At 51.8% G+C, this 12,641-nt stretch overlaps 1 protein-coding gene across 2 annotated transcripts in view; it reads right to left on the reverse strand.

Annotated features, from left to right (window-relative positions):
* Positions 1–668: 668 nt before the first annotated feature.
* SLC13A3 (solute carrier family 13 member 3) overlaps positions 669–12,641 on the reverse strand; it is a 72,138-nt gene continuing 60,165 nt past the window's right edge. For both annotated transcript variants that reach the window (XM_078444022.2, XM_078444021.2), the window contains 3 exons: positions 8,372–8,533; positions 5,024–5,161; positions 669–2,248 (listed from right to left, as the gene is read on the reverse strand). In XM_078444022.2, the coding sequence (XP_078300148.1) occupies positions 1,974–2,248; positions 5,024–5,161; positions 8,372–8,533 (575 nt within the window). In that variant the 3' untranslated portion in view covers positions 669–1,973. The remainder of the gene's footprint in view (positions 2,249–5,023; positions 5,162–8,371; positions 8,534–12,641) is intronic.

Below are 12,641 nucleotides of genomic sequence, written 5' to 3' on the forward strand. Positions count from 1 at the left end.
CTTAGCTAGAATGTAAGTTCCATGTGGATGGGGACAGTGAAGGAGCCCATAATCAGGTTTTACATAAATATTGTTGAATGAATGAGTGGAAGAAGGAGTGAACAAAGAAATGAATAGAGCAGACCTCAGATCGGAGGCCGAGATTGCTGGCTCATAAATTTTGGTACAGATTCATTTATCAAATATTTACTGAGCACCTATTATGTGCCAGAAACCATTCTAGATACCCGAGTTACGGCACTCAACAAAATAAAGTTTGTATTCTGATAGGCTGATATTCTAGAAAATACACAATACGGTGTCTTGACTAAACACGACGAAGAAAAATACAGCAGAGTAAGGAGCTGGAGAGTAATGAGGGCAAGATTTTAGACTAGATGGTTAGTGAAGCTTCTCCGGGGAGGTGACATTTGGGCAGAGGCCTGAATAAAGTGAGGAAACAAGCACATATGTGGCAGCAAAGTGTTCTTGGCAGGGGCGGGGGCGGGGGGGGGGCGGGAAGCATGTGTAAAGGCCCCGGGACAGGACAGTTGAAGCATGTGGTTAGAGTGGAGGGGGAAGGGCAATAAGGAAGTTAAATCAGGGAGGTCAATTCTGTGGAACTCCCAGCTCAGGAGTTTGTGGCTTTAAAACTTTCTTATGTCCACAAAGCAAATAACCTCTAGGTCCACTGCTGATTCACATTCTTTATTTTATAGTGTTTTCAATCAGGATTCGAAATCACAATTCATCAGGTTACAGGTCCCATGGGTTTCTCCCGTCCCCTGTTCTCCAGGAGAGCAGCCTCCAACCCCCATGGGCTGTAACTGTGGCTAAATACTAAAGTGCTCACGTGGGAAGAGATGCATCGCATTCTCCAACTTGGAGGCCTCTCCTCTCTCCCTCCTGCTCCCAGGGAAACATCTGTGACTCACTTGTACTGTACTGAGTTCAGTCTCTGGGTGCTGCCTTCCCAGCCCACGCTGCCCAGAGAACCTCAGCCTTCAGATGCATAGGAAGGGGAGACATAAGGCTTCTGGACCCCTTCCTGGCACCTTTGCTGGAGCCAGGCTAACGCTGGGCGGCTCTTTCCACTTTCTGAGCACCCACGGGACCTAATACGGTGCTGTTCACGGGGGATGCCCAGACGTTTCTGCTGGAAACAGGGAGGGATCCCATCTTCTAGGACAGCTCCCACCAGCCACTGGCTCAGGGGAGTCTCCCTTGACCCCGTCTGGAGAAGAGGGTTACGATATTTTGCCTGCCTGAGAAATTTCACCTTGGCCTCTTACGAGGCTCCAATCTATCTTCTGACTTTTTTTTTTTTTTTTTTCTCATCTCTGAAATACGTGGCCTTGGCTCATTAAACATGCTTACCCCCTGGGGTGTGGGTGGGGAGGTAAAGACCAGCTGCTGGAACGAGGAAGGGCTGATGGCCTCAAAGGCCCTCAAAGGACGGCAGTCCTTGCTGGAAGAACCTTGGGCCACTCGTGAGACATTAGGGCCCGGGCTTGGCCTGACCCCAGAATTACGGTCAAACTGACTCGATTAAACAGGAAAATCCTAAACAGGGTGGGTAGAGGCGTCAGCTGGGATTTCTAGAACTCTCCTGGCGTGCTCAGGCGCACAGAGGAGCAGCAGGGAGGCTTTGCACAGCCTCCACCTCCTCAGGAAGTCATCTGTCCCTCCCCCCGTCTCCAGGGATTGGAAATAACCCTAGCTGCCGGGGATTGGCAGCGGTAAAATTCAAACGACGGGCACGGGAGGGGCACCAGCCGAGCAGAACACACACCGCCTGTGAAGGACTGGCACAGCGCAGCTCCAAAAGCCTCTGTGAGGCAGGCGAGCTCTAAAGGCGAGATGATCTCTCCAGAGTGAAACCTAAAGCAGGCAGTGGGGGATGTCAGTTGTGCCCATGCGATTCGGTGGCCCCCGTTTCCAACTGTTTAAGACAAACACCATTCCAGGTTGCTGAAATAAGGCTCCTTTGCATCCTAGCCACAGAACAGCTCAGAGAGCTTGTTTCCTAGCAGCGGGTGATGGCAAAAGCCTTCTGGGAGGGCCCAGCCCAAAGAGAGTCCCGGAGCGGGGCTCAAAGGGTCCGAAATGTGTCGTTGGGCAAGGCGGACGGCAGTGATGTGATGTTGGCTGAGTGGATGTCGGCCCAATCTGGAAAGGTGCCCAGCTGGAAGATGGTCTGTGCCCAAGTATTCATGGCCAAGCTGAGCAGCAGGACGCCCATCAGGTTCATCAGGAGGCCCGTCCGCACCTGAAACGGAGCCCAGAGTAAGGAAGGGGTCATCGTACGGATGGGAAAACCCACACTCAGAGTCAAGGAAGTCATTCACTCAAGGTCTCCCAGCCCGGAAGCGATGGTTCCAGGACACGAGGCCGGTGGATGCCCACAACCCTCCCCTCTTTACATGACCCTGGGCTGTCCCTCAAAGAGCTGCAAACGTCCCCAGGCGTCGAGTGGTTTCTAGGTGTCAGGTACTCTGTCACACAGATGTGTCCCTTAACCCTGAAAGCAACCCTTCGCAGGTGATTATTATTATTATTCCCACTTTACAGAAGAGGAAACTGAGGCTCAGAGAAGTTGGCTTACCCACGTCACACAGCTTGCAAATGATCTGGTTTGACCAGTAACACACACGCACACACACACACACACACACACACACACACACACACTACACGTCTACTTAAGGCTATACTTACTTGTTGCGAAGGTTTGTCTGATAGAAGTTTTGACCTTTTTAAGAAGCTAGAACACGTGGCTAGAACAAGTTTGCTTCTTCCCCGGGGCCAACCTCCTGGGCCACTCAGTCCAACCTGGGGCTGAAAATCCCTGTTTCTCATCGGGGTTTTCTGATGTCCCAACTTGGCCTTGCCCAGCTGTGAACTGCACGGTAAGCAAGTGACTCCCTTTTCAATCCCCCTTTGGACCTTTTCCTCGCAGAGAAGGTCTCCCTTGGGTGCACCTCACGCCCTTAACGCTCTCTCTTCCTCGCCAATGGCCCTCTTTGACAAGGAGGGGTTCAGAACCTTCTCCAGGGCAATTGCTATCGGAGCAAAAGTAATTATTTTGCTTTCTTTGGTCTGCGTTTATTTTTAGACTTCCCTTCTGTGGCATACGTTACCAGTTTTCCATGTACAGATTGCAACGGAAACTCTTCTTTTCAAATACTCTTCTTTAAGCTTTTTTTAAAAATGTAAGTTGATTAAAATTGTTAAGTAAACATTGCCACGGATGGTTCGCGGAAAGGGCATCAAGTCGTGAAGGGCGTATGCCAAGCAACAAGGTCGAACTGTGTCGTGCTATCCTGCCTTTGCTCTTGGGGGTACCTTCAAACCCTGGCAACTTTGGAGGACTGGAAGGGGACACGCCTAAGCTTTGGGGCGACCAGGAGGAGGGCTGCGCTCCTGGGAGCCTGCCTCAAAATGCCTGCTTAGTCCCACATTCGTTACGTCAACTGCCTACATCATCACTGTCTGGACCCAAGCCTCCAGAGCCAGCGCCTCTCTGTGCCTCCTTGTGCCCCTCGGCATCTTTCTGTCCCTCTCCGTGCTCTTGGCGGGCCTCTACCTCTCAGAGCCTCTCCATTTCTCTCGTGTCTCTTTGTTCCCAGGATGGGCGTCACATCTCCATTTCTGCCTTCCCTAAGCAGCCTCCCTTTCCACACTGGCCCCCAGCCCCCAGCAGTCCACTCCACCCGGCAGCCAAAGGCATCTCGGAGGGGCACGAGTGAAACCACATCCCTGTGACATCGGACAGCTGAAGGGACTCCACTCTAGAAAGTCTCCATCTCTGCTGTTTTTCTGCCAGGCTCCGTATCCTCATGTTCCGGATTCTGCCTCTGAATAAGCCAAGAAGCTCTTTTCCCACCTCGAGGGGGAAGCAAGAAAGTGAATCATTCTCTGTTTTGTCCTAGGCCCCGAACACCTGATAACACCTAAGGGCCAGATCCCAAACACGTACCCTTATCTTCGGGGATTCATGGAATAACATCTATGGCTTACCGGACTCTTCTTTGATTGGACCCTAGCGGATTCTTAAAGGAACACACGCGTTCCCTAGACCCTATTCCAGTATAAACCCCAAACCCCGAGCAACGAGGAGACTCATTTTTCTCTCCATTCTGAGGGTCTCCCAGACACTCTGTCCATTATTCTCTGTCTCTCATACTCTTCAGTAAACTCTGTTTTCACTGTCTCTGGCTCACATTTGATTTCTGTCCTGCGTGAAGCCAAGGACCCTTTTGGCTGACCCTGTGGGACCCTCCCCTGGGCTCTCAGACCCAGCCTTGCCCTGCTTAAATCCCTTGAAAGTCCTCCCACCGTGCGCTGAATAATATCCTAAGTCTGTGCCTTGCATGCTGTGCACCGACCTCCCCTCCCGGGCCTCTGGTCTCATCTTCCCAATTCCAGGCACACCAGCCTCCTCCTTCTCTCTGTTTGCTCTGTGACCTCTTTCTGTCTCTCACTCTTGTCCACCCCTTTCTCTCTCCCTCCCCAGCTCCTGCTGGGGTATCTGTGCCTGGAGAGCCAGGACTGGGAACACCACCCTCTTCAGTTACACCAGCTTTGGATTTGCATTCCCTGAGTGCCCCAGGCAGCCAGTGGAAGCAGCAGGGGAGGCAGGGGAGGGAGGGAGGAGAGGGTTCAGCAGGGGAGCGAGGGGAGAGGGAACACACCGGCGGGTCTCCCCACTGCTGCTACCCCAGTTCCTCCCTCCTAAAGATTCCAGGCACAGAGCAGCCGGAGGAACAAGTAAGAAAAGAGAGCAGTGCCCAGAGAGGGGAGGAAGTCCCTTGTCCCTGGAGCAGACTCTGGAAAGTCATCACGAAGGCCATTTCCTGAAATTGTCCAAGCACAAGAATCATCCCAGAGTGTCTGTTAAAGCGGATCCCCCTGGTCCGGCTCCGAATGACTTATTCAGACACTGGGGTTTGGTGGGGGAACAGGGGTCCCGCCCAGACGTCTCGCCCGGCACCTGCTGTCCACCCCCCGTCTCGGGCCTCTGTCGGGACGCGCCAGGACTCACCATGTCTTTGACCAGCAAGTGTCCAGAGGCGAAGGCAATCGAGTTGGGGGGCGTCGAGACCGGGAGCATGAAGGCATAGGAGCAGCTGACTGTGCCGGGGACCATCAAGTAGAGGGGATGCACCCTCAGGCGGATGGCCTGGACCAAGGCAGGGGCGGGGGCGGTGACCCCGGCAGGGAAAGAGAGAGAAGCGATGACAACCGATGGAGACGGTTGAAAGCCACAACAGGTAAGACACGGAAAGAGACGCACAGGGACGCATAGACGGAGACTGGCAGAGAACAGTGGCAGCAGACGAGAAGACAGGTTGGGAGACGACACAAGGAGAGATACAGCCAGAAACGCAGATCCACAGGCAACAGTAGAGACAGACAAGAAGAGAACCCAAATCAAAGGACACGTGGAGAGGACATTCCCCAGGTTAGTGACATCCTGGGGCCACACTGCATGTTCACTGGGGAGGATGGGCTGGGAAGATTTATCTAGAACACACCTTCTCCAGCCTGAGAGTGCAGCATCATACCCGGAGGGCTTGCTAAAACACGGCATGGCGGCCCCACTTTGCCCAGAGTTTCTGATTCAGCAGGTCTGGGGTGGCCCCAAGAGCCTGCATTCGAAATGAGTTCCCTGCTGCTGCTGTGGGTCCAGAGAACCATGGCTCTAAAATATCAAGTCCTGGGGCGCCTGGGTAGCTCAGTCAGTTGAGTGTCTGACTCTTGATTTCGGCTCAGGTCACGATCTCACAGGTTCATGAATTTGAGCCCCACGTCGGGCTCTGCACTGACAGTGTGGTGCCTGCTTGGGATTCTCTCTCTGCCCCCCCCCCCCCCCATAAATAAATAAATGTTTACAATTTTTTTTTTTTTTTTTAAATAGTAAAACAAAGTAACAAGTCCCCTGCCTGGTCCTTCCCTCGGCCAAACAGTCCACACCTTTACTTGGGGCCTCACCAGATTTCAAGGACACATCTGTCGATAAGCATTTCCCGATTTCTAAGATTGTGTGAATCAAATATGTCTGTGTGTTGACCTCGTTCAGTGGGCCACTGGTTCGTCACCTCCCCCAAATGACATATTCATCTACAATTCACGTGGGTTTCTTCTCTGCTATTGTATTTAAAATAGGACATTTTTTAGGGGCGCCTGGGTGGCTCAGTTGGTTAAACATCCGACTTCAGCTCAGGTCACGATCTCACGGTCCGTGAGTTCGAGCCCCGCGTCGGGCTCTGGGCTGATGGCTCAGAGCCTGGAGCCTGCTTCTGATTCTGTGTCTCCCTCTCTCTCTGACCCTCCCCCGTTCATGCTCTGTCTCTCTCTGTCTCAAAAATAAATAAACATTAAAAAAATATTTTAAAAAAATAATAAAATAAAATAGGACATTTTTGGCCCCTCTGGCAAATTTTTATAACCCAAAGCATATAACTTTTCTCAGTGCTAAATTCGTCCCCTGACACGTAAAACGTTTGGGTTTTGATGACAAGCAACATTTGGAAGCCTGTGTGATGTGCCAGTGTCTTCTCCAGCAAAAGTCGCCCCAACAGACCTGGCTGGGTCCCTGCCTCTCCTCCCCCCATCACCCTGAAGTGTCGCATCTCTCCCAATCATCTGCTCCCTCAGAGCCTGGTGAAGGGTGTGATTAAGTCCAATCACACGTGGCAAGGTTTGGGGACCCCCCTCCCCTCACTACTGGCGGGAGTGAGAATGGCATGCCCACTTTGGAGGGCAGTTTGCCCACTTCTAACAAAAGTATACACGCACAAGCTCTCCGATCCAGGGATCTCATCCAGGAACGTATCTAGATGGACTCAAAGGCGCACAGACAGGGAAAGGTCCGGCGAGCACTGCTGGACCACAGCAAAGGCTGGAAGCAAACCTACGTGTCCATCACTGAAGATCTGAAATAAACCCACTGCCATCCACTGGTAACAGAATATCCTCTATTCCCTGAAGAAGGATAAAGTACATCTCCGTGTGCTAATGCAGTGCGAACTCCCTTACAAATTGAAATAAGCCGACAAAAGCCAAAAACAAAGTGGCTCAGATAAGCATGCCTGGTTCGCTTACTGTTCGCACACAAAGCCTGGAGTTGCAACACTGATTTAATCTGATCAATTTTGGATTCTATTGAGATAATCCTGCGCTAAAGTCTTCTCTAATCTATTTAAATACAGAACCAAGCCCATCGTTTCTAATGTTAATCAGTTTTGAAATTCCTAACATAGACTCTATTTGATGGGGATGCATTGTTCTTTTGGTTCGCGCCCAGATCTATTTTGCTATTTGCATCTGTGTTTACGTGTGAGATTGAGTCGTGACTACACCGCGCCCCCCCCCCCCCCCCCCCCACCGCTCTGCTGTCCTTTGGTTTCAGCGTCTGCGTTTTGCCAACCTTATTCCTGGGTTGCATGGCTTTCTCTGTCTTTCCGTGCTCTGAAATAGTTTGAATAAGGTGGGAACGATCTGCCCTTTGAAGGTCTGCTAGCTGTCACCCAGCTAACCCTCTGAGGACGGGCTGGTGATTTTTTAGGGTGGCGGTTCTCAACTGACGATGGTTTTGTCCCCCACCCCAGACCAGGGGATGCTTGGCAACGTCTGGAGACGTTTTTGATTGTCATGATTTAGGGGAAGCTCCTGGCTGGCACCTAGCAGGCGGCGGCCAGGGCTGCTGACCGTCCTACTGTGTCCAGGGCAGCCCCACACAACAGACAGCTCTTTGGCCCCAAATGTCAATAGTGCTGAGAAACCCTTCTCTAGAGGGAGGTTAGAACTGCGCCTACCATTAGAGTTTCTTCTGTGGTTATTTGCCTTACTCAGATCTTTCTACTTCGTCTGAATCCAAATTTGACAATTTCTATCTTCCTAGAAACCTCTCCGAAGGAAGAAATTGGGTGCACTTTTGAAAATATTTACTCTGTGTATTTCTTAAAGAAAAAAAAAAATCAGGGGCGCCTGGGTGGCTCAGTCGGTTAAGCGTCCGACTTCAACTCAGGTCACGATCTCGCGGTCCGTGAGTTCGAGCCCCGCGTCGGGCTCTGGGCTGACGGCTCAGAGCCTGGAGCCTGCTTCTGATTCTGTGTCTCCCTCTCTCTCTGCCCCTCCCCTGTTCATGCTCTGTCTCTCTCTGTCTCAAAAATAAATAAACGTTAAAAAAAATTTTTTTTTTTTAAATAAGAAAAAAGAAAAAAATCAGTATTAAAAAAAAAATCAGGGTCTAACACGTTCATGCGGTTTAGAAGAGGGCGATGGCACCTGTAGCCCCCCACGGAGCTCCCAAGTGTCAGGGGAGAGATTTCTGGAGTACCCACCCTCCGCGCCCTCCTCCCCACCCCCCCCCCCCCAGGACTCTCACCAGCTCCGCCAGGACGGGCAGGAAGATGATGATAGTGGCCGTGTTGCTGGCAAACTCGGTGAAGAAGGCCACGACGACAGTGATGAGCAGCACGGCCAGCGGGGGCGGCACGTTCTCTAGGGGGTGCAGCTGCCCACCGATCCACGCCGATAGCCCCGACTCCTGCGGGGGCGGGGGGCCTGTGTTCAGAGCCGGCCCAGCCCCAGCTGCCACCCCCCGAGGGCTGGGCCCAGGAAGGTCGTTAGGACGGACCACAGTGGTGACCATCAGTGCTACAGAATGGTCTCCAGGCTCTCTTCTGCTGACTTCTTCAGGAGTTACTCCACTCAGGGGTATTCAGATATTCAATCAAGTGAACCTTTACCACAGCCCTTTTCGCAACCCAGTATCCTCTGAGACCAACACGCTTCGGTGTTTTCAAAGGATCTTTACACATTTCTTTTATGGTTAAGAGAAAATGTACCGCTTTTTTTTCCTGCTGAGAAAAAATTAAACCAATCGTATAAAAAAAAAAAAAGAAAATTTACCGCTTCTCTAGAACTTAAAATTTCATAATGGATTCTAGAACACAGCATACTACTTTTTAAAATTTTTTATGTTTATTTTTGAGAGAGAGAGAGGGAGGGAGAGAGAATGAGTGGGGGAGGGGCAGAGAGAGAGGGGGACACAGAATCCCAAACAGGCTCCAGGCTCTGAGCTGTCAGCACAGAGCCCGATGCAGGGCTTGAACTCACAGACCAAGAGATCATGACCTGAGCCGAAGTCAGACGCTTTAACCGACTGAGCCACCCAAGCACCCTACGTATTTACATAAATAAAATACTATACTATACTTGTCCCCAGAATTTGACTTAAAAGTTACCTTGAAGGAACGAATCATAAATGCTTAAAGATATTTTTCTCTAGAAGAGACTGTAAAATTAACTTGCTTCTTTTACATCTGTACCTCGGTCGGCACTGTTTGATAGCCTAGAAATTATGGCGAGTGGCAGAGTCAAGGTCCCAGCCCTCCCCTGGCCCAGGGAACCGTGCAAGGAAAAAATGGGGCCACTGGTTTTTCCCAGAGGCCACTCCTAGGAGACTGGCGGCCATGTGCGCGATTTAAGGGAGAGAGGCTGGAGAGGAGGAATATTAATGACGTGGATGAATGAGAAGCCAAAAGCTTCCCAGTGGCTGGGCCTCTGGGTGGCGGGCTTCCGGCCAAGGTCGCAGCCCCTACGGGTCCTTGGCTCAGCTTCTGCCGTCAGAGGGCGGTCCCGCAGGGGCAGCGGCAGAACCCCCTGCTTCCTTGGGTTCTCTTGGGGACTCCAAAGGGCTTCGCCTGCCCTTTCCCAGTCCCTTCGGTATCAAAGCTCTGTTTCCTTGGAAACACACAGCGCCATGGTGTTCCAGGGGGAACCATGCAACAAGCAAGGTTGGAGGTTGTATACCCAGAGGATGAGGAGAAAGGGCTCTGGAATCAGAATGACCTTGTTCCCCACCTTAATCCTTTCTAGCTGTGCTGTCCCGGGCAAGCAACTTAACCTCTCTGTGCCTTAATTTTGTTTAAGTCTGTAAACGAGGGTGTAACAGCGCCTGTCCCAGAAGGTTACTGTTGGGAGAAAAGGAGCTAATCTATAAAGCAGTTGGAAAATGCCTGGGTACCTGGTGCGGGCCCCACACGTGCCAGCTGTCATTAGTAGCTTCGAGTCACAAGGGGAGACAGTCAGAAATTGCCCAGTGCGGTGGTTGTCAAACTGTGTTCCTTATGGCCCCCCAAAGATGTCAAGAGGTGCCTGAGGCCATGTTGCAGGATGGGAAGGGAGAGGCTTGACCATCTTTAAGAGCCTCAGAAAACACACCAGGCTCAGCGGTTCGAATACAACTCTGTATAATAATTCCTAGGGAAAGAGAACCAGTGAATTTGATCCAGGGAAAGGAAAAAGAGAAGGCTTCCTGCACACGTGTGAACATTCAGACCACTGTGCTGCTTACAAGCTGTACGATGTTGGGCAGATCGATGAACATCTCTGTCCCTCGCTTTCTTCAAGGAGTTGGCGGTAAGGATTAGACAAAGACGCGCAAAACACGGTTCGTCTACATAGTAAGCCCTGGATAGGATTCATTACTATTTCTTTAATTCAACAACATGCACGTAATGTAGAGTTCACTCTGTGCGAGGCACTCGTCCAAAGACTGGGCTAATATTAGCTCATTTAATCCCCGTAACAGCTCCATGAGGTAAGTGGTATAATTATCTCCATCTTATGACTGAAGAAACTGAGGCACACAGAGGTGGTAACTTGCCTGAGTAAGTGAAGTAATTTGCCCTAGGGTTGGAATTTTGAGCTGGGACTCTAGCACTTTCTTCAACAGGCTACCTCTCCAATGACATGATAATGCCAGTCAGTCGTCCGTCATCATTATCATCATCACCATGGCCATCATCATCGAGGTGACTCTCCAGCAGAAAATGAGGGATAGGGAGCATAAACACATTTCTGCTTGCCTACAGGGTTTGCTCCACTCTGACTTACTCTCAAGCTCCTATAACCTCAATGTGTTTGTAGATAAGTTTATTTGGATGGAGATGAAATGAGATGTGCTTAAAGGTGCCAGAGGAAGACCAATTTTCAACTCACGAGATGGTAAAACTGTACTCACAATTCAAGGACGAGGGCTGAAGGTGCCCCTGGCTTTAGCACCCGGTATGTATCAGCCCTGTGCACTTTCCACACATCATATCGGCAGTGCTAAAAACAGCCCATTTTACGGGTCACGTCCAACAAATATTTATTGCGCGTGTTATGTACCGGGACTCTTCTGGATGCTGGAACAGTAGTGAATGAGACATATATGATCCCTGCCCTCATGGCGCTGACGTTCTAGTAAGGGAGACACCGACCGAGAAATGAACAGGGCAATTTGGGGGAAGGGAATAAGGAAGGAAATAAGTGGGGTGGTAACAGGGAGAGGGATTATAGGCGAGGCTACTTTAGAGATGGTGTCAGGGAGGGCCTCTGAGTTGGTGACCTTGGAAATGACCTGAAGGGCCAGGACTCAGAGATCTCAGGGAAGAGCATTAGGCAGAAAGAAAGCAGATGCAAAGGTCCAGGGGTGCAAATGAGTCTAGGGTAGCTGAGGAGCATCGAGGGGCCAGTGGGACTGGAGGGGAGCCAATCAGGGGACAGAGGCAGGAGCCGACGACAGGGAGGTAGGCAGGGGCCAGGCCATGCTGGGCCTTGTGTGTAGGCCCAGGAAGCCTTCAGACTAGAGTCTGAATATATCGGGAGTAATGGGCAGTTTTTACAGCGGGAGAGAAGCGTAGTGAGGACACTGAGCAGGTTTGAGTTGCTCAAGCTCAAAGCAAGCACCGGGATCTGCTTCTAGCCCTTCTGAACCAGCACTTGGGGGTCCACACACCCAGGCTCACCCTGGACCCCGTCCGAGGACCTGTAAGCCCCAGGAGGCCTGGCTGTGGCCTGGCGAGGGTACCGGGCAGGGGCCGAGAAGCGGGACGTGCCATGAGCGCTCTGGTCCCGCCTGGGGCAGGCCGCGCGGGCCTGGGCAGGGGATGGTACCAGCCGGGGTTGGGGGAAGCGGGCAGCTGCCACACAAAGGCCTTGTTGAACAGAAACCCCGGCGACCGCCCAGGGCCGGGCCAGGAGCCAGACTGACCTCCCAGATGGCCAGTGGCCCCGCGGCCCAGTGAGCGGGGCTTTTCCCACCACATCCCAAGCTCAGAGGAGCCTCTGGGGTAGAGGACCGTCTCCTCTGCTCAGGCAAGTTGCTCAGGCAAGAACCTCCACGCCATTTCCCCCTTTGCTCCCACATTCGGTCATCATAACCAACTGCGTCGGCCACGTTCTGAGGTCTCCACGGACATCGCCTCATCCAATAACTGTCACAAGTCTGTGGCACGGCGCCATTATTATTCCCATTTTACAGATGAGGAATCTGAAACACGCAGCTGAGGTACAACACCCCCCCCCCCCCCCCCCCCCCGCCCCAGGCAGTCTGGTTCGACAGCCCGGGCCTTTTCCCATTGCACTGCATGGCCTCTTTGGGACCCGGATAACAGGCCACTTCCTCCGGGAAGCCTTCCCTGATACATCCCCAGGAGGAGGCAGTGGTGAGAAAAGTCAAGACAGACAGGAGTTCAAATCCCAGCTATGCTATGCTACCTACGAGCTGCGTTACCTAGGATTGATCAGTTAACCTCTCTGGTCCTCAGGATTCCTGAAATGGAGACAGTACTTTTGCTGAACCATCCATTTGCTCCTTTTGAAGT

Source organism: Panthera onca, chromosome A3 (genome assembly GCF_046562875.1).
Source record: "Panthera onca isolate mPanOnc1 chromosome A3, mPanOnc1 haplotype 2, whole genome shotgun sequence".
NCBI lineage: Eukaryota > Metazoa > Chordata > Mammalia > Carnivora > Felidae > Panthera > Panthera onca.